The 22,727-nt window shown below is 35.3% G+C and overlaps 1 protein-coding gene across 5 annotated transcripts in view; it reads left to right on the top strand.

The window, feature by feature from the left end:
• Positions 1-12,752, top strand: part of ZNF148 (zinc finger protein 148) — a 103,892-nt gene extending 91,140 nt beyond the window's left edge. For all 5 annotated transcript variants that reach the window (XM_081030146.1, XM_081030147.1, XM_081030148.1 and 2 more), the window contains 2 exons: positions 9,413-9,531; positions 9,858-12,752. In XM_081030146.1, coding sequence (XP_080886272.1) covers positions 9,413-9,531; positions 9,858-11,456 — 1,718 coding nt within the window. In that variant the 3' untranslated portion in view covers positions 11,457-12,752. The remainder of the gene's footprint in view (positions 1-9,412; positions 9,532-9,857) is intronic.
• Positions 12,753-22,727: the final 9,975 nt, after the last annotated feature.

Genomic DNA, 22,727 nt, shown 5'->3' with positions numbered 1-22,727 from the left:
CTTGAGGTGGCTTCTGCATGTCTTTAGTTGTCGAGCTTCAGTTCAGCAAGATTTTAGGTGCTTCTCAAAGATGGTTGTTTTGTAGTTTAGTTGTGATTTTGATGTGGTTGTGAGTGAAGGTAAGACAAGCGTTTACCTTCTGCGGAATCTTGGTATCTCTCCCAGAAGCTTTCAGTTTCAAACATGGAGGTTTTTATTTTGTTCAGATAAGAGCAGAGCCACGCTTGGACCTGGCCTTACGGCTTGTGGGTAATTGGGAATGCTTGCCTGAAATGAAGTCTGCGGACATAGGAGTAAGAGCGAATTGCAGCTGATAGGGAGTGAACAAAGATGGACATGTAAATGACTATTCTGAGTAGAAAGTAGAAAGAAAGGAGTGGGTAGAGTAAGGATGAGGAGATAAGACTGGAAGGCTTGATTTTAGTGTTATATTGTCAAGCCTTGATGCCAAGCTAAATTTATCCTGTAAACATAAAATACCAGACCATTTAACTCCCATGTTAGAAGAATATCTTTGTTTTGTGAAGAAAACTGGAAATTTGGCAAATGTGTTACTTTTTTTAAACTATTTATAACTAACATTAAAAATTATAATTTATTCAGATAATTGCAAATTTGTTAGTCAAGTTTACTTTTAGGTATGAAAATGTTTTTAAACAAATGAAACAACATTGTTAAGCTTCAAGGAGAATGTACTATTACATCAGTTTTGACCTGTAGGCAAAACTTGGAAACCACTGGGTATTACATTGAAACAAAGTTATACTTCCTGGACTTTATATCTTCTTCATTTTTGAACAGTATAAGATGCACTAATTTTCAGAAAAAGAGCTGGAAGAGGACTCCCCAAATTTAACTTAACACATAGAACTTCCTAATTTTTTTTAAAAGTTACCCTTAACAGCAGTTTTTCATTTTTGATATTTTGGGTTATTTTAATCATTTTCAGACTTTGGAAAACATGATCAGTCTAAGAACAAGTAAGTTTCTCTACTCTTTCATTTGTTTGTTTGCCTTCCTTTAATATGGGTTCTTCTCTGTGCTCCCAACCCCCAAAATTATTTTACATTCTACAAAAGATGAAGCAGTAAGACAGTTGAGTCTAGATCTAATGCTTTGTTTTACAAATCTTTTGACACACTCTTTTGGAAAAATATCCAGTTACTCAAACACTGAAGACCTTCAGGATTCTCCAGTATTTGAAGTTGCCATTTTGACAGCTACTACAAGGTGTGATCAGACAATACGGTGAATGTTTAAATTAAAAAAAAAAAAGTATTACAGTAAAGGGCACATTGCTATTAGTCCCCCTCAAAATACTCCCCCTCGCTTTGAACACACTTATGCTACTGTTCTTACCACTTTCTGAAGCAGTTCTGGAAGTCCTCTTTCGTGTCTTCATCCTCCATCACAGACAATGCCCCGTGTCACATATCGCGTCTGCTATGGCAATTTCTGTCAAAAACATTATGGTATGTCTTCATCCACCTTATTCACTGAATCTGGCACCGTATGACATCTGGCTGTTCCCCAAAGTCAAAATGATTCAGGACATTGAGCCAGCCATGACGGCGCAGCTGAAGACACTCACGAAAGAGGACTTCCAGAACTGCTTCAGAAAGTGGCAAGAGCAATGGGATAAATGTGTTCAAAGCGGGGGGGGAGTATTTTGAGGGGAATTAATGGCAATGTGTCTTTTACTGTAACACATTTTTTAAATTTAAACATTCACCATATTTGATCACACCTCAGCACCCAGTTGAATGGATGACCAATAGTCCATGTCTTTCAAATCTTGAATTCATTAAGTTTTCAGATGTCTGGATTGGCTAACAGCAACATTTTTTATTTGTTGATAAATTTTTTCATTTGACTGACTTTTAATGACACTTAAACTCAGAATTCATGTATTTTATTTGAGCCTTTTGGCAGAAGAATGGCGGACAAAATGTACTGTCTGATTTGGACACGGTGATGATGAAGAAATACGATTTAGAATGCTTAAGGTAATCTAAATTTCCTTATCAAGGTCATTCATTCTTATTTTTCTGGATACTTTTAAGATGTTTAGGTGTTATCTCTGAAGAGTTTTTTATGTTTTCAAAAATACTTAAATGTTATTTTCAACCCACATTTGAATTTTATGAAAGTGTCTTGACATTCTTTGAAAGCAGACACAATATTAGCAGCTTCTATGTATTTTGTAACTTGTTTTGCTCTCCTGTAGATCTTTTGGAGAAAGTCTAACTTGATGATACTGTTAAAAAGGAAATGTAGGTCATAGGATTGACATCCTAATGTAATACTAGGTAGTTACTTCTCCCACCAGCTTCAACTTCCATGCAGCTTTTAAGCTTTTTGCATTGTTGGTCATTGATGCAAGTCCTTTTACTCTATTTCCTGTAGAACTAACTCTGTGTTGTCTCCTCTTCACACTGTGTAAAAGAGCTGGAAGACAAATTAACCAAAAGAGTATTGATTTTCCCCCCATATAGTTTTATTCCTCTGTAAATTCTTTAAAGGTGCTTAATTGATTCTTCTTTACTTACATTATATATATTTTGATTTTGACTTCTCTAAGCATGCTGAAAGAATTACTGTTGAGCAAGAACTTTCAATATTCATTTTTAATTATTCCACAAATATATTCAGTCACCTCTTAATTACGTTGGGGAATTGACCAGATTGTAGATTATTTAAAATAAAAAAAATAAAATGAATACCAACACAGAGAGCAACATATTTATTGCTGTTGTTTGATACCAATAGTATTCTGCATAGGTCTGTTGTACTTATATAATGGAGAAATTCTCTTTATCCTTAAAAATCATTTAGATAGGTTCTTGCCTACTTCATTCACCTTTATTTCTTAGGATAGAGGCGAGGGACGTTGAGTCTGATCATCTGTAACTCTAGAGTCTTGAAAATTTTATCCTTACAGGAAAATCTGCCTGTTTTTAAAACATTGCATTTTTTTTAATATGAGTGTTGGGGGGAAATGGACGATGGACTAATTGGATCTTGGAACTGAAAGGTATTACTTTAAATGTTAGAATTCAGTGACAAATGCCGGGATTTCCCTTATGCAAAAGCCATGAACATTAATAATAGGAACTGGGCAGGATGCATTTGAGAGACTGTTATTAAGGAGCTGAGATGCTAAGCAAGGATGGGAAAAAGAAGGATTATTCCAAGGAGGTGCAGGGACTACCTACCAAAAACATGGTTTGATGCTCTGCTTAATCACTGAGATGTCGAGATAATTATTCAGTAGGAGAATTTGCTCAGTGGCTAGCCAGTATTATTTAGCTTTTTATGATAGTAAAAAGAAAGATTCAACTAAGAATAGAAAATGCTAACAGACTGTTTGAGCAGAATAATAACATTTTTGGTCAATTCTTCCCTTGTAGTTTGTGTAATATTTTGTATTTCCAAGATGTTACATTTGCATTGTTTTTACATTTTGGATGACAGTTCTTGAGTGGTAAATATGTTCCTGATACTGTGTATAAACGTAAAGTTTACATTTAATCATTACTATGCTGAATTGAGAGTTGAAGCTACTACTTCTGTAACAGTATGGATTTATTTGCTGGGCAGTGTTTGGGTTTTAGATTCATTAACGAGCTATTAATATTTTTTTCCACTGCAGGAATATAACTTCTGGAACTAATCCCAATTTTTTTTTTCTCCCTCATTGAAACAATTGCTTTCATAATGAGATTTCTTAGGAATGCCACTGTCATATCCTGATGAGGGCCTATATCTATTAACAAGATCTAAGACCAGAAATTGAATGAAATGTATAGAAAGACGTTTCAAAGGAAGAATAAATATAGATGAAAATTAATAGTTTAGTCAGAAGGAAGTAAAGGAGTGAAGTTCATAAAGGTTAATGGTTTTTAAGCTTTTATTGTGGTACACTGGTTTTCAAATGAAATCCTACGTGGAACAACATCAACAGTCAATTAAAAAACAAGGCAAATGATTCCAAGTGTTTTCCTTGGCTTTTGATGAGTTGACAGATGTTATTAATACTACTCAGTTGTTACTTATTCAAGAAGACAATGCCAAGTTTGAAGTGACTGAAGAATTAGCCTCTGTGGAACAACTATAGGCAAGAATATTTTCATAATGGAATTTTACACTTTAAATGGTTGAATTGCATGGTATGTGAATTAAATTTCAATAAAGGTTTTTTTTCCCTTAAAAAGGAATACATGATAAGAAATTTCAATATAATATGAAGTATATTCTGCTAAAATGTGTTACAACTGATGGAGAAATATGTGTGGAACAGAGCATAGTTTAGTAGGACTAATTTACAAAGCTTGAGAAAATATAAAGAAAGCATTTAAAGCATATGGCTATTTATTGTATTACATGAACAATACTTTGTGGAAAACATTTGAATGTATTGTGTGTCACTGAACCAATAGTGTCAGCACTAAACTTCATTTGCTCTAGTGGATTTAACTATCACTGGTTCCATGAATTTTTGTCTGAAATGGACGCTGTATATCCTCACTTATCCAGCAGTTTAATAGAATTGGTAGTTTTATTGAGAGTTTCTGAGTGTAGAGCCATGGTTAAATTTTTTTCTGACTGAGAAGAACTACTCTCAGCTACTATTATTGAACACTGAAGAAGGGATATGGAAATTAGCTTTTGCTGAAGACTTGACAATGCTTCTTAATAAAGTCAACTATTACAAAGGGAAAACGGTGCTTGGAGTGAAACTTGTACCTTGGTAAAATCATTTTGCTAGCTAATGTTGAATCACAAAATGCTGCTTTATACACTTCCCATGTTATTGCAATTTAAAACAAGAACAAAATCTCCATTCTTACACAGATATGGGGTAGATATATTTTCTAAGCTCAAACTATACTTTGATCAGTTTTTTGACCTTGATGCAAGTCCATATTTGAACATCCATTAAACTGTAACTACCTAATCTTCATTTGAAATAATCTGTAGTGTAATGGTATGCTAAAAGGCAAATATCAGAAGAATCTAGTAGAATCCTTTTAGAAATGCTTTCCAAACGATGAATAATACTTAATTAAATTTTGTTTTTATGGATTAATATCACTACCTCTCTTTGTGAAAATTTCAAAAATAGACTATGTAAAATCTCGTGCAGATAAGTTTTAGCAGACCCGAGGGAACATTAACTTTAAACCCCAATTTGGTAAAATGCTATCTCCTCCCATAAAAAATTCCAGTTTTCTCATTGGTACATAAGTATGATGAAAAATTTTATTCTGTTATTATCATTATATTTTTAATTTCATCAATAAATTTGTGGGAATTTTTTTCTCTCTTGTTATAGGAGTATGTATACAAAAGCCTTGATTTTACCTCTTTGCCCACAAAGCTTAATATATTTACTATTTGGCCATTTACCAAAAAAGTTTGCCCACCCCTGTCATAGTCGATTTTTTTGAATGCCCTACTCATTTCTTAGACCTCTGCTTTGTTGATGGTCTTGCTGTTTGTTCTACCTCTCTCTTCATCATACCTTAGACTAGTGGTTACCAAACTTCAGTTTCTTCGTGATTTAAATGTCTTTTTCCAAACACTACCACCTATCATTCCTGCACATGCCTTCTGGTACTTAGGTTTCAACAACCTTTTGTGTCTGTGAAAACCTATAATCCAGCGATTCTACCTCCTTTTCACTATCTCCTGTTTTCCTCATTTTTCATCACTTTTGTTCAACTTTCATTGAAGTTCAGTTACCAGTTACCGTAATCACTCTCTTGCTTGCACACATACCCCTTGCTCTCTCTACGTGATACTCTTGGCTAAATTACAACTTTAAGAACTTTGACTCTTATCTGTGGAATAAAACACAGTAATGCTGAATTAGGGTCACTAAACTTGAAGTGGTCCCTTAATGGCTACTGGAAACCATTTATTTCTAGTCCATTCAGTCTCCATGTTTCAGCTCATGGGCCAGCTCCACCTGCTGCCCGTTACTGTAAGTAAAATTTTATTGAACATAGACATATGTAATTCCTTTGTGTGATGTCTATGGCTATTTTCTCCCTACAATAGCAGAGTTGAGTAATTGTGACAGATTGTATGACATTCAAAGTCTAAAATATTTACCGTCTGATCCTTTATAGAAAACACTTGCCAACATTTCTCCCAAACCAATTATATATTTTCTCCTTTCCATAAACCTCCAACATTTCCTCTTACCATCTCACTTTTAGCTGATTGTCTGCTTTCTGTTTCACTGAGAAAATTGAAATAATCAAAAAAGAATTTCAATAAATTCGTAGTAACATATTCATCCATGTATCGTAAAGTTTTGATCTTTTGGAAGAATATGGGATAATAGTGATTTGTTTTATTTTGCAAAATAGCTGAGAATTTTCACTCAGGATGGTTTATATAGATATACATATTAGTTTAAATTTTAATTTTTTTATCTTAAGGGAAATACGTTTTGTTGACTTCAGACTTTTTTTCATTATTTTAAATTAAGGCATAATTTACATACAATAAGCTTTACCAGTTTAGTGTGTACAGTACATATACAATGTATACTCATATACATTATGTATACAAACCTAAAGTCCTAATAACTAAAACATTTTGGTTCTGGCTTATGAATATTCAAACCAATGGAATAGAGCAAACGTCTAGAAATAGATAAATGGAACTTACTAGTGTCTGATTATAATAAAAGATAAAAAATGTGATCAAGAAAAGCTGAATTGCTTATAAAATGGTATTAGGAAAACTGGATACTCATCTGGAAAGACGTTTTATTTGTACCTCACATTCTACCTTAGGATGAACTCCAAATATATTAGATTTAATGTAAAAGATGAAACTATAAATGTGTCATTGAAAATATGGGCAGATTGGAATGGGAAACTCCTTTTTAAATAACACTCAATATCTGATATCCATAAAAGGTTGATAAACTCAACTACTTAAAAATTAAAAACCCTGGTAGCCAAACAACACCCCCACTGTAAAAAAGGCCAGGAAAAAATTCTGGGACTCATCCCAGCAAATGATCAGTCTCCTTATAGACCTTTTTTTAAAAAAAATAATTTTGTTTATATTTCAGTTACAGTTGACATACAATGTTTATTTTAGGTGTACGACATGGTAGTGATTAGAGATTTATATAATTTACGAAGTGATCACCCCTGTAAGTTTAGTACCTATCTGACACCATACATAATTATTACAATATTATTGACTATATTCCCTATGCTGTACTTTATATCCCCATGATTGTTTTTATAACTGGCAATTTGTACATCTTAATCACTTCCCGTTTTTATCCTTCTGCCCCCAACTCTTCCATCTGGACACCATCAAAATGTCTATCTTTGTTGGTTTTATTTGTTCATTTATTTTGTTTTTTAAATTCCACATATAAGTGAACTCATATAGTATTTGTCTGACTTGTTTCACTTAGCATCAAACCCTATAGGTCCATCCATGTTGTCGTAAATGATAAGATTTCATTACTTTTTATTGCTGAGTCTCTCCATTGTATATATGTACCATATCTTCTTTATCCATTTATCTATCGATGGACACTTAAGTTGCTTTCATATCTTGGCTATTGTAAATAATGCTGCAGTGAATATAGAGATGCATATGTCTTTTCAAATTAATCTTTTGAGTATTGTTGGATAAATACCCAGAAGTGGGATTGCTGGGTCCTTTTTTGTCTCGGTACAGCCTTTGTTTTAAATCCATTTTGTCTGATACGAGTATTGGTCTCCCAGCTTTTTTTTTCATTTCCATTTGCATGAAATATCTTTTTCCATCACTTTACGTTCAGCCTATGTGTGTCTTTCAGTCTGCAGTGAGTGTCTAGTAGGCAGCATATGTGTGGTTTTCTTATCCATTGAGCCACCCTATGTCTTTTGATTGAAGCATTTAATCTGTTTACATTTACAATAAGTATTGATAGGAAATGTAGTAATTGTCATTTTATTAATCATATTTTTTGTTGTATCTTTTTTCTTCAAGAAGTCCCTTTAGCATTTCTTGTAATACTGGTTTAGTGGTGATGGAATCCTTTAGCTTTTTCTTGTCTGGGAAACTCTTTATCTGTCCTATACTAAATGATTGCTTTGCTGGGTAGAGCAATCTTAGTTGTAGGTCCTTGCTTTTCATCACTTTGAATATTTCCTGCCAATCCCGTCTGAAGAAGATAAAGATGACTTTCCCTTGGGAGAATAGGGAAAAGTATCTCAGAGGATATGGGATTGGATCTTGAAGGAAATGTAGTACCTGAACACAGGTGGGCATTCCTAGCTGAAGGAGCAGTATGAATCAGTACAAATATGGAAAAATGCAAGAGGGTAGGTATTTTGATGTGGTTGGAGGACAAGGTTAAGGAGAGAACTAGTGGGATATAAAATTGTAGAGGTAAAGCAAAGCTGGGCATAGTTTCGTTAGTTGTCTCTTTATTATGCATGTATCTTGTTTTTCCAATTATGTATTAAACTGTTTGAAGACAAGTAGTGTGTCTTTTAATTTAACCTCCTGTGGCAGAATTATGGGTAGAGATGTATTTAGTAAAATCTAGTTGAATGTATGAAAGGTAGAAACAGTAGTTTCCCAAACAAGCATTTCCCAAACTGTTTTAGATCTCCATAGTAATGGTTCCTTATCGCTAAGAGGTCTTTATGAGATTGAAAAAACACACACAAAAAGGGGGTTGGGAGTTGTGTGTCCAATTATCAGTGTTTAGTTTTATTCATTCCCAAAAGGACACAAGAAATGTTGGTTTGAGGTGAGAAAAATGACAGTATAAACAAACCTTTTGAAACTTAGTGTCTAATTAGAGCTCTTTTTATGTTTTAATAAATTAAATTTTAAAGAATATTTTCCTAGGATTCAAATTTCATTTAACTCCTACAAATAATTTTTAAAAGAAATGAAGAATTAAAAAGGTTTTACCCAAGAATTGTGTTGGACTGTATATGGGTAACATTTCTCTTCAAAAATCTTTTTAAAATGCTATTCTGCATGACTGAAAGTAAGATTAGAAACATAAGCTATTCTACTGAAACAATGTTCATATTGCTATAAATTCCTGGCACTACGGATCTCCATGGAAAGAGTATGTCACGATCTCCATGGAAAGAGTATGTCACGTACAGATATCCTTGAAAGGCAGGGAAATTGAGTATGCCTGCTTTCAGCTTTTTCTTTTCAATTGCGTATGCCAATCTTTCTTATTTTTATAAAGCAAAATATTCTTGAAAAATTAAATTGGAAGGTATCTTTAGCATGGAGAGACTTTGTCATTTAAAAAGAGCAAATATGTCAACTCTCAAAAGCCATTTCGAGATTGTTGTGATAAAGTAATTCATTATTTTACAATTTTTTTTTGTTTTAAACTTTCTATATCATGTACTAGGTGAAAAGCCATTTCGCTGTGATGAATGTGGCATGAGATTCATACAAAAATATCATATGGAAAGGCATAAGAGAACTCATAGTGGAGAAAAACCTTACCAGTGTGAATACTGTTTACAGGTAAGCGGTGGTTTGAAATTCTTTTTTTCAATCCAGTTTATTGAGCTTGAAATTTTTTTCAAGTAGAAAACTTGAACATTTTTCTACCCTGAATTAAATTAGGAAGTAATTCTAATAAATTAGAAACTTACTATTGGAACTATTTGAAGACTTTGCACCTGTTGTTTAGATGTATAATAATTGGCTCAGCAAATTAGTTTGGAATTGCTTATGTTGTTATATTTATCTTTGTATTAATTGTTTTTTTCTTCTCTTTTTTCTTTTCTTGATTAATCAAAAATACAAACTAAAACAAAAAACTCACTACCAAACTCTGAACTCGACAGTATTTTTCCAGAACAGATCGTGTATTGAAACATAAACGTATGTGCCATGAAAATCATGACAAAAAGCTGAACAGATGTGCCATCAAAGGTGGCCTTCTGACATCCGAGGAAGATTCTGGCTTTTCTACATCACCAAAAGATAACTCACTGCCAAAAAAGAAAAGGCAGAAAACCGAGAAAAAATCATCTGGGATGGACAAAGAGAGTGCTTTGGACAAATCTGACCTGAAGAAAGACAAAAATGATTACTTGCCTCTTTATTCTTCAAGTACTAAAGTAAAAGACGAGTATATGGTAGCAGAGTATGCTGTTGAAATGCCACATTCTTCGGTTGGGGGATCGCATTTAGAAGATGCATCAGGAGAAATCCATCCACCTAAGCTGGTTCTCAAAAAAATTAACAGTAAGAGAAGTCTGAAACAGCCACTGGAGCAAAATCAAACAATTTCACCTTTATCCACATATGAAGAGAGCAAAGTTTCAAAGTATGCTTTTGAACTTGTGGATAAACAAGCTTTACTGGACTCAGAAGGCAATGCTGACATTGATCAGGTTGATAATTTGCAAGAGGGGCCCAGTAAACCTGTGCATAGCAGTACTAATTACGATGACGCCATGCAGTTTTTGAAGAAGAAGCGGTATCTTCAAGCAGCAAGTAACAACAGCAGAGAGTATGCGCTGAATGTGGGTACCATAGCCTCTCAGCCTTCTGTGACACAGGCAGCTGTGGCAAGTGTCATTGATGAAAGTACCACCGCGTCCATATTAGATTCACAGGCACTGAATGTGGAGATTAAGAGTAATCATGACAAAAATGTTATTCCAGATGAGGTACTGCAGACTCTGTTGGATCATTATTCCCATAAAGCTAACGGACAGCATGAAATATCATTCAGTGTTGCAGACACAGAGGTGACTTCAAGCATATCAATAAATTCTTCAGAAGTACCCGAGGTCACCCAGTCGGAGAATGTTGGATCCAGCTCCCAAGCATCCTCATCAGATAAAGCCAACATGTTGCAGGAATACTCAAAGTTTCTGCAGCAGGCTTTGGACAGAACTAGCCAAAATGATGCCTATTTGAATAGCCCGAGCCTTAACTTTGTGACTGATAACCAGACCCTTCCAAATCAGCCGGCATTCTCTTCCATAGACAAGCAAGTCTATGCAGCCATGCCCATCAATAGCTTTCGATCAGGAATGAATTCTCCACTAAGAACAACTCCAGATAAGTCCCACTTTGGACTAATAGTTGGTGATTCACAGCACTCGTTTCCCTTTTCAGGTGATGAGACAAACCATGCTTCTGCCACATCAACCCAGGACTTTTTGGATCAAGTGACTTCTCAGAAGAAAGCTGAGGCTCAGCCTGTCCACCAAGCTTACCAAATGAGCTCCTTTGAACAGCCCTTCCGTGCTCCTTATCATGGATCAAGAGCTGGAATAGCTACTCAGTTTAGCACTGCCAATGGACAGGTGAACCTTCGGGGACCAGGGACAAGTGCTGAATTTCCAGAATTTCCCTTGGTGAATGTAAATGATAACAGAGCTGGGATGACATCCTCACCTGATGCCACAACTGGCCAGACTTTTGGCTAAAAAAAAAATGTGTAAATAATACTGGCACTTTAAAACAGATTAATCAAGAGTGGGGTTACTCTGTGTAAAATGGAGTGCTGTACAGATTTAAGAGCAATGCGATATAACAAGCTGATACGAATAGCAAGATAATCCAATAACTGCATTTTGTTTGGTTAGCATTCTTTGAACTGCCTTACATGTTGTCACCTTTATAGAAGCAATGCATTACTTGTTTTAGATCAGAAACTTGCTATTCCACCTACACGTTTAAAAGAAAAAAAAAGACTTTCGCACAATTGTTTCCTAACTGATAACATTGTACATTCTTAGGAGATTAGTAATTGTGTGAAATTTACTCATACTGTTTAAGTTTTTCAGCATAGTCATTGCACTTCAGCAGGGAATCTGAGTATACTTTACGGAGTGAACTTAAAAGTTTAAATGTCAAGAGATTATGGCTTAAATAAATTAGTGTGTCCTATAAGGGAAAAAGAAACCACCTTTTAAAAAGAATGATATGCCATATACCCTTGATTTTCATTATATTGACATGGTTTTTTTTTTTTTTTTTTTGAGAAAGTAATAAAAATCTGATAGTCTAAGACTCCACTATTTAAAAGCCTAATTACTTTTTAAATATGCATACTTTCAAAACTTTTACCAAAATACGTAACTGTTGAAGCATTCACTTCTCTATGGAAGTATGCATATTGGTGTCAGTTTCTTTGTACAGTTGTACCTAGATATTTTTTATGATTTTTCATGTGCAGGTATCAAGATTTTGAAGTTTTAGTAAGATGATATTCTGTAGATTACATTCCCAAGAACATAATGCTTACACAAAATGTATATTCCACGTTTTAAAGCTTAATTGTATTTTACTTTACATATACACTTCAGTTAACATAGAGCACTTAGAATCTATTTGGTATTTTTGATTTCTCAAAGTACAAAAAAAATTTAGATTTTTAGGTTGATATGGTTGTGTCATAATCATCTCATAATTGACAATTTTAATTTTGGCAATAAATGGAAATTGGATATCTTTGGAACTGTAAAACCTGGTTTAATCCTTTTCTTTCTAGAATATTGGTAGATTGGATAATTAAACAGTATCCAGAGAAACTAAAGAAATGGGCATTTTAATTGCTTATTTTATCCTGAGTTACTTTTAATGAACACTGCTCATTACAATTTTATAAACCAAAAGTGTTTACTAATTCTAGTAACTACAATTTCTTTTTCAGCTAGATGAGTGATCGGAAACTTTTTGTTGCATTTCAAAATCTAAATAAACTACAGAATTTATCCTTATACCATGAATGTTTTTTTTTAATACTTTGTCTTAAAATAATACAGCATGGTACAATAAATAGTGCTTTTATTTATATATATATATATATATATATATATATATATATATATATACACATATATATACACACTTTTCTGAAGAATGATGGTTTGAGTTAAACATTGGACAGTTTTGATTTTTGGAAAATAACATTAGTTTTATTGATTTTATTATCCTATTTGTTCCAACTGTTTTGTTTTAAATTTCTGCCATCTTTGACACAATGCACATAGTGATATAGCACCAGTGATAATCTAATACCCTGGAAAAATGAAACCTTATTGTTAATTTACACTTTAACTTTTATATTGGCCCTATAGATCTGTAATCTTTGTTTCAGTATAGAATGTCATACGTTTAAATTATTCTTTTCTTTTATTTAATGTTAATCCCAAGACTGTTCTCATAAAGAAGGAATTAAGATATATCCACCGTTAACATCCTTTACATTTATTTTGAACATATTGGTGTTTTAATGATAAGGAATATAAATTATCTTTAATGTGGTTTTCTCTACACTTTGGTTATTAAGCTTTGCTTGAAATATTCATTTTTCCATTTGACAGCTTTCTTTGCTGCCAAATTTTTCAAGAATTTTAGACTTCTTTGAAGTAGATATTTAAGTTCTGCCATTATTGACTCTTAAGAATGGTGTGTGATTTGTTGCACATCACAATTGCAAGAAGGCTTCATTCAGGTGAGATGTTAAAAATGGAACTGTGCTCTCCCTAGGTAGGCATTTGTGTTTTTTTCATACTACTATTTGATGATAGTAGGACTTTATTTCCTGAGTTGATTTTTTTTTTTTTTGAGCCTGATCCAAAGTTTTGTTCTATTGAGAACTTGATGTAGTACTTGGTACAGTATAAAGTTTTTGTTTGTTTTAACATCACTTGCACAGTTTTTAGAATGTGACTCTACTGCTGAGCAGTTCAAAGGCCTTTGAACACAGTAGTTAATGCAAGCAGAATTTCAGGTGTTGCATTCCTGTCTTCAACACGTTTATTTAAATCTGTATAATGGCAGACATTTCTACTACATTTTAAGCATTTTTTAGATAAGTGATACTTTGGCATAACTTATTGACCTAACATTTAAGTATCATTCTCTAACTGTGAAATTCTAAATGCCTACCAGAGTTACCTTGTATTATTGTCATGTAATAAACATCTCAATATTTTGGGTTTCCCAATTTGGTTTAGAAAGTTACTTAATTTCTGTATGTGCATTAGTAGAGAAAGCAAGCAAGTAGCCTTCTGTGCTGCTTCAGATCAGACTATTAAGGATATCAGATATTCTTTTGCAATTTGTGTTTCTTATACTTTCAGTGAGCAAATTGTTCTATTAAAACATGCTTTTACACCCTTAAACTTTTGGTCAATGTGAATGAGGTGTGCTTTTTCACTTAGGACCTACTCTCGTGTTTGAAGATTGGAAACAAATCATGTTACCGTGTTTCCCAGAAAATAAGACTTAGCCGGACCATCAACTCTAATGTGTCTTTTGGAGCAAACATTAATATAAGACCCGGTCTTATAGTATATTATATAAGACTCGGTCTTACATTATAGTAAAATAAGACCAGGTCTTGTATTAATGTTTGCTCCAAAAGACGCATTAGGTCTGATCGTCCGGCTAGGTCTTATTTTCGGGGAAACACGGTAGATTAGGTAACATCTCTTGAGCAGCTTCTAAAAAGGTTTTTTTTTTAAATTTTATTTTAACTTATTGCACATATATTTCGTTTGGTTCAGAATATTTGAGTGGCTCGTAAATTTTTTGGATCTACTTGCAAATCTTTGACTTGATGCCATAGGAATCCATCCTTTTAGCTCTGGCTGAGGACTGTCAGCGGCCGGGTAATTTTCTCTTGTTGAGAGGCAAAAGAGGCTTTGTGCTCAGGGTAGGCTTTCATTTCCACAGGTGAGAGAAACTTGCAAAGTGCCAGCTAGGTTAGATCTTTTGTCACTCCTTTCATTTTATTAATTTTGGTTTTTAAAGGGCTGTTAAAAAAAAAAAAAAAGCCGGGAAACTTTAAAAGTAGGCATTATTGTAGTACTACATTTCTTAGACTTAGAACATTTTAAACTAGAACTCGTTTTTTCACAGTGTATTTACTTGAAGAAGCACTATTATAATCAATGAGAAGCTTTTTGTCTCTGCAATTTAATTTAAACCTTTTCCGTTTCAAATTACTTTATTTCAGGGAAATAATTTTCCAGTTGTTTTTGCTGTATTCTGCAAATAAAAACCGTATGTTTCCTTTATTCACTTAAATTTCAGTAGGAAACAAACTAAAGCAGACAAACATTTCTTGTTGTGTTTGTTGCTTTCTTTAATCCAATGGATAAAAAAAGTAAAACCCTGTAAACATTATTTTATTTTTTTATGCAATACCATGCTGTAAATATGGTTCATCAAATGAGGGTGTACCTATGATTGAATCTTTAATTCTGCACAGTTAGAGTTTATATATAAACGTGTCTTGACAATCAAGGACTTTCATGTGAGTCTTCCTTTATGATGTTTATTAATGTTATGCATTCCATTTGTTTTGAAGTGAGTACCACTGTGCTAATTTGTATTGTCTGAAAGTATGTAATGTTTTTACAGCTTGTTTTTAAGAATCTGTAAATATGTACAAACAAATCACAGTACTGCTTTATGTTAGAAGGCATATGATGTTGTACTGTATGTAAGCAATAAGACATAGCAGTGCTAACTTTACAAGTAGCATCAGGAAAGTTCTAAAAACATTTCAGAGTTATTAATTATCCTTATTTCATTTAATGATTATCTTTAATCAGTTTTTGTAAGCAAATTCCATTGTTCCTCCTTTTGGAACGTAACACTGTTTACACAGCATCATTGAAGTTGCAGGGGAGACAGGCTAAATCTGACTTCATCTGTACTCACTCACTAAGCATTGAATGGCCTTACCACTCTTCTGCAAGATGGAGGAAGACCGCAAAACTTAGTGCCCATCACACTGAAGGAAGGGGTTTGGGGTTTTTTTTTCCTTGCTTCTGTACTGCTACCTAACTTTGTGGTTTGCTTTGGATTTTAATATTTGTTTCTGTTTTCGATTCAAGCCCGTAAGTTTTGAGGTGACTTCAGCTCCATTGTGAAATAGTTCTCTTCATATTTCATATCTACATTTCGATAGTTGTAAACTTTCTACTTTGATTTTTAGATTCTTATTTTTCAAGCTTGATTTCTCAGCTGATCAGCTGAATTTATTCAACTTCACTACAAAGAAAGAGAAACCTATTGTAGTTTGAATTGAGTAGATATTATACTGTACAGAACAGCTAACTATTTGAACACACACATCACTGCTTTAGAAATAAAACCGCCAATTTTTAAATGTATATGACCTACATTTTATAGGATCAATGTTTTTAAATGCTAGTCATTTATATAAATGTGCTTTGAAGGATTTGCTAGTTCACTTCTGTCACTTTTTAGTACACTGGTATCTTTTATATGTAATGTATGCTTTTTATTATTGTAGCAGAGCATTTCAGTAGAAAGAATTTTGCAACAATATGGGGGAAATTTTTCATTGTTGGATTTGAATTATACTGGATTTTATCTGTGTAGTCTTGTCTTTATTTTAACGCTGTCTGGAAGGGAACTTGGTATCCAAATAAAGCAGGTAACCTCATTTTACTTCAAGGGCATACTGTGTAATGCTGAATTTAATCTGGAAATCTAATGATTTTGAAGAGAAACAAGTTTATAAAAATTGTACAGCAGAAATTAAATGTGTGATGGAAATCCTGATGGTGGAACACGTTGAATTTTCTGACATATAGTGTTATTTTCTTGGGATCCCCTATGACTTCTTTGTATTTCAACTAATAAAGGAAAAAACCCTGTCATTGAAACTGGTAGGATAATAGGATATTCTGATTATACAGTATTACTTTTCCTATCCCATTTTCTAACCCTTTCTCAATCACTGTAAATTTTTATTTTCTATTTCCTATTGATAATTAAACATGTACATAATAATAGACATTGTTGTATAGAACTGAATGAATTGAGTTGCTATGCTTGAATGGGAAACTAAGTGGAAATATTATGGATACTGAGAATTAATAAAATGCCAGAACAAATTTACAGGAAAAAGGGAGGTATCGTGTGTCCTGGGAAGGTCACAGCAAATGTTTCTTTAACCTTTTGTGAAATAAATGAGAAAGACAACTACAAACTTAGTGTCTGATACAAGTGGGTCTTTCATTCCCACCTCCCCCCAAATATATGAGCACTAAATTTCAAAATCTACTCAGGTGAAAATTGCTTTGCAATGAGACTTACCACATTGAAATTTTCACTTAATAAAAAAAATATTTGTGATATTTTTAAATACAAACTTTCGTATCAGTAAGCAGCCTGACAATTGAGATTCAGTAAGTCAATATATTTTAGAATATATTTTACCTTCCAAATAGAATTGTTTTTAAACAGTTGGGAGGATTTTTTGGTTTAAATGCATTTTTTTTATTGTCATAAAATAAAGTCTTGCTTGACCCCGTACTATGCCATGAATGAATTGCTGAGCTTTTATAATACGATGAAAGCTTTTTTCATGAATAATCGTGGAACATGGAAAAGTTTTTTAAACTGACCTATTCATTACGAGATTTAATGAGTTTCACAGCTTCTGGCATTATTGTCATGTAGTTAACCTTGCCATTTAGAGTTTATACCATTTTATGTATTGTGATGCTAAAGGAAATTGTTTTGTTTTATTTTTCATTGAATTATTACACTAATTTATATTTGCAAATTCTGCATTTTAAATGTGGACACTGGCTGTTTGAAAAATAAAAAAAAATACAGAATACAGTTTTATGAATAATTTTCTAGCTGAATTTTTCACAATATTCTGAACCAAATAACTAATGGTAAACATTTAAAAACAGTGGTACGTAGGTTAATACTAAAAAGAGAAAAGGATGTCCATTTAATTAACAATTTGTTAACACAAAATTGGGTAACAATTTTGTACAGTAAAGGGCAGGGCCTTTACTGTAGCTTTGTGTAGAATGTTATTAGGCAGCGCTAAAATGCAGGAGTCAAATGTTACTGTCCAGTATTTTAGACTGGAAGTATGTGTAATATAGAGCTAAGAATATATGTGATTTTCCTTTACAGGTAAGATACTATTAACCTAGCGTGGTTTTTTTTTTCCCCCATTAGTGAAGGTCGTTTTGTTTTCATCCATTTACTACCTTGCCATTCCCTTCTTGTGACCAGTTGGACTGTTTTGGGACATTGTAAAAAAGCTCTGCAGTTACAAGTGCAGTCTTGGTCCTTGGGACAAATATAAACTAATTGGCCTTTGCAGAGATTAATCCTAGGACCCTGGCTTTACTAGCATGGTGCTTTAGCCAACTATTTCATAATACCGCTGACGTCTGCTAGTCCATTTCCTAGATCCCAGTTTTTCTTGGGTGATTAAGAATAGCAGGGAGGGGTCCGGAGATACTCTACATGGAACTTCTCCCGCCTTCTGAAGGTTGCAAGACAAAAGTTGAAGTCACTTGAATTCATGTGTTATTGAGTTATTTGACAAAAGTATGAAGATTTTGATGGTGATATGTTTGGATAGAATTTTTTATTTGTTTTTCAGAATTCTGGCTGTTCTGCCCCCAACCCCCCACCCTTTCGTGAACCTGAGAAGGTGTTAAAATAAATTACGTCCACTTGATGGGCAAAGAATCAATGGAGTGGAAAAGTTTAAGTGTAAAATTTGGGTCTCATAATTTTATTTTTTTTGTCATTTTCAAATGCCCTTCAAAGGACGTTTATAGTAAAACATTTTACACACGCTCATGCAGAGGTATGTGCACATGTGTAAGGGCTGGGACGTAAAATGTGGTATGGTCAATGAGAATGACATTTTCAAAGTTATTTTCAAGCTACTAGGAAACCTGAAGCTTAGAAATGGACTTAAATTGTAAAATAGAGAACATTTGAGCCTTTGCATATTTACCTATTTATACAGATGAACCTTTAAATTGTAACTTTCTTAATTTTCCTTAGCTTCTCCCATTCTGAACAAGATTCTGAAACTATGATGCCTGTGTCAAGGTGGTGAAGGGGGCCAAGGAAATGGATTACCTGCGATAAGTAATTGTGTTTTCTGTTGATTTGAATCCTTACTTGCTTGGACATAGTACTTATTCAGCATTTATCACCTCCTTAGTAACAGGTGTGGTGGTAGATGCAAATGATAGATGGTTGAGGCTACAAACATCTTTATTTGAACATCTAAAAGGGGTTTATAATGGTGTCAATTTCAGGATGCAGTGCTGTATTTTAGATTATTAAATTGAGTGTTAAGATGTGTTGGGTGCCATGCTGAGTAATTTATCTCATTCCTCAACAGTTGGGTAAGTAGTAGTCCTTATTTCTTTTTTTTTTAATTGGGGAAGGGGAACAGGACTTTATTGGGGAACAGTGTGTACTTCCAGGACTTTTTTCCAAGTCAAGTTGTTGTCCTTTCAGTCTTAGTTGTGGAGGGTGCTGTTCAGCTTCAAGTTGTTGTCCTTTCAGTCTTAGTTGTGGAGGGCGCAGCTCAGCTCCAGGTCCAGTTGCCGTTGTTAGTTGCAGGGGGCGCAGCCCACCATCCCTTGCAGGAATCTAACCGGCAACATTGGGGTTGAGAGGACACTCTCCAACCAACTGAGCCATCCGGGAGCTCAGCGGCAGCTCAGCTCAAGGTGCTGGATTCAATCTTAGCTGCAGGGGGTAGAGCCCACCATCCCTTGCGGGACTCGAGGAGTGGAACTGACAACCTTGTGGTTGAGAGCCCACTGGCCAATGTGGGAATCGAACCTGCAGCCTTCGGAGTTAGGAGCATGGAGCTCCAACCGCCTGAGCCACCGGGCCGGCCCCAGTAGTCGTTATTTTAGGATAGTTTTCTAAACATTTTAATAAATTGGTTCCTGAAGACAGAAGTACAGACCAGTACGGTGGAAATAGAGAACATTATTATAAAGTATCCCCTAATTAAAATAGCAAGCTGAAGAATAAGATTCAAACCCGGACTGCGGAATGTGGAAATGGGGGCTTTGATCAGAAGGAGCTGACTTAGGACGGGAGCGGGAGGTTAATCTGAGGAGATGCACAAAATTGAGGGTAAAAGTACCCCAGAGGACCGCCTGTACCTCATGGGGGTTCCATGGGTGTTGGAGGATGCTTTTCTGGAAGGAGAACTAACTGAACCAGTGTTAGTCATTCTGATACTGTCTTCGTGGAAGGGTACTAATGTGACTTTTAAATCTGCTGGAAGTCACACGACTAGTCAGTATTCCCAGACTACAATTACGTTTACGATACTCTTCATGTCAGATAGCTTCCATCTGCTCCTTACTGAGAATTCTCTTTTCCTTGACCATTTCCTCCAAGGAGTTTGGGCCATCGAAACTTTCCTTTAAACCTCCAATGTGGTAGTTTTCCTTTGTTTCTTTATGGGAACTCCAGCACTAATCATACAACTTTTGTCAGTGGTAATAGGAGGGTGAACACTAGTTGCTAAAGCACAAAATTAAATGGGAGAAAGGATACAATGAGTAAAATGCATTCAGAACAACTTGGGACTTCACAGGAGACGTTGGGATGAGAACAGTTGTCCCATGTGGTTTGCCGAGTTGGCCCTCGTGATTTGAGAGCAGATGATGCCACTCAAAGCATAACCAGTATTGCAGGGGACAACTTTAAATGAGCCGTGTGTGATCTCGTTGAAAATAGTGAGCAGGGGTGTGGATTGGTGATATTCTGCAGGTTGCATAGGTGGGTATGAGCAGTGAAGTGAGCAACGGACTTAGATTCCAGAGACTTTTATGTTATGCCTCTACCTTGATCCCTCTGTGTAACATTCTTCATGCCACTTGACTCTTCTGGAGCCTCAGTTTTTCCATCTGTGAGATGGGAATAAAAATACCTATCTGTTGCTGTGGATATCAAATCATTTGAGATAAGGTGTACATATAAATCACTAAGCATTTCATAGTTCAGATTTTAGAAGTGTCACAAAGGCAAGATAGAGCAGTTAGACAAGTGCCGGAAGCCTCACTTTATGTAAAGCAGAGCGTGTAATTCCTGACTTGCTGACAATATCATCTTTCAAAAGATTGAAGAAGTTTTGAGAGGGTTTGTCTGCCTGGATTTAATTGACCAAGGAGTAACTAAAGTGGGAGTGACAGGAATTTTTTAAATTTATGATTCCATTATCAGAGACCCTGGAAGGGATTGAACGTGCCAGAGAACACTGTACACTAGTGAACGGAGGAAAAAAAGTCATTTGACTTGTCAGAAAAAAAAAAAACAACACCATCCCACAAGAGTAAGAATGGATTGAACTTCTCAATCCCAAGCTATTGGTTAGTCTTGAACAGGACCGGGCTGCCCGGGAGGCAGAAGCTTCACCGGACCAGGGGCCTCTCACTTCCCGTTTACATTTACTTTTTTCCCCATCATTTCTCTCCATTCTTTGATCTCTCCTTTGTTTTCTGCCTCCTAAATTACTGTGGTCTGTGCCTTAGCAGGTTTACTCCAAATGGAAACAACTGACTGACCATATGTGGTGCTCAGCCTCTTGTGCAAGTTAAGTTTATCTTAAATGTTTTTTAGTATTCAGGAAAATTCAAAACTGATTGTTCATTTGGAAAAGGTTGGGGGACTCCTGGATTAGTTTGTAAGTTTGAGGGCATTTTGTTCACAGAACATAGAACAGTGCTTCACATAAGTAGGAATGAATGAACGAAAGAATGAACGAACGGTGTACGGGGTAAAAGGCCTTAACAGTGAAAGTGTTAGAAATGGCACTGGAGATTTGTTGGCATTAAAATGATGCTATGGGGAGCCTGTAAGTGCTGGATTTCTGCTTTTGACCACAGACTTGTAAACAAGATTCCCTAAGGAGACACAAGGATCAATGGCTAGTGGGAAACAAGGTATCTTATTATGTACTGGACCTGTTTCCCAAACCGTGGTGTGGAAATGGGCCAGAATATGTGGCCAGGACCATAGGCCTCTGGGGCCATTTCCTTCCCATTGGCGCCTTGCTACCCTGGCTGCAGAGGAGTGAGAGCATTTCAACGTATGGCGAAGAATGAGTAAAGAGCAGGACGGCCTGAACTCCATCAAGGAGCAAGTGGTTCCCAACCCTTTTCCCACTCCAGTTGCATAGGAACAAAGAAAAAAGAAAAAAAACAAAACCATGTTCACACATGTGTCCTATTAATGGAAAATGACCTTGCTCACTGTTAGGTGTAGCCCAATAAATGTTCTGTCATTTGATGAATCAGATTGGAAACTCATGGGGGTTAGGGCTTGTGAATATTTCTCAAATTCTTTTGAATCCTCCTTCCTGTTACCACTACCACAGCCCAGGCCACCCTCAAGTCTTGCCTGAGCTCCTGCAAGCTTCTGCACATCAATTCTGGATGGCCTCCAATCCTTTCTCCAAACAGCCATGCAAAAACTCTTCAGAAGCTTCTCAGTTGCTATTTAGGTAAACACTAAGCTCCTTACCTTGATGGTGCTTGGTTGTGCATTGCCCATATCCCCAGCCTCCCCAACAGCGAGCCTCATCCTCTCTGCTCTTCATTACTGAAATGCTTTCAGTCTCATCCGTGGTCCTGTCCCCTTCTGCCACAGAGCCAGTTTTCTCGGTGCTGTTTACCTATTAAACCTCCTACCCGATTTCAGCCCCACCATCACTTCCTCAGAAAAGATTATTCTGATCTCCCTGATGAGGTCATAACCACCCTCCCCTCAGCCTCTCCCCCCACTTCCTAACTATGTCAGAGTTTTGGAGCACCCTGGACATTCCCCTTCTAGCACGGATGTCTGTAGTGATCTGCTTATTACTGTGAGAATCTGATTTTCTGCCCATCCAGAGCTGTCTTGCTCCCCAT

This window comes from Rhinolophus hipposideros, assembly GCF_964194185.1.
Source record: "Rhinolophus hipposideros genome assembly, chromosome: 2".
In the NCBI taxonomy this organism is placed as follows: Eukaryota; Metazoa; Chordata; class Mammalia; order Chiroptera; family Rhinolophidae; genus Rhinolophus; species Rhinolophus hipposideros.
The sequence above is the reverse complement of the archived record's forward strand: the minus strand, read 5'-3'. Positions and strand labels throughout refer to the sequence as shown.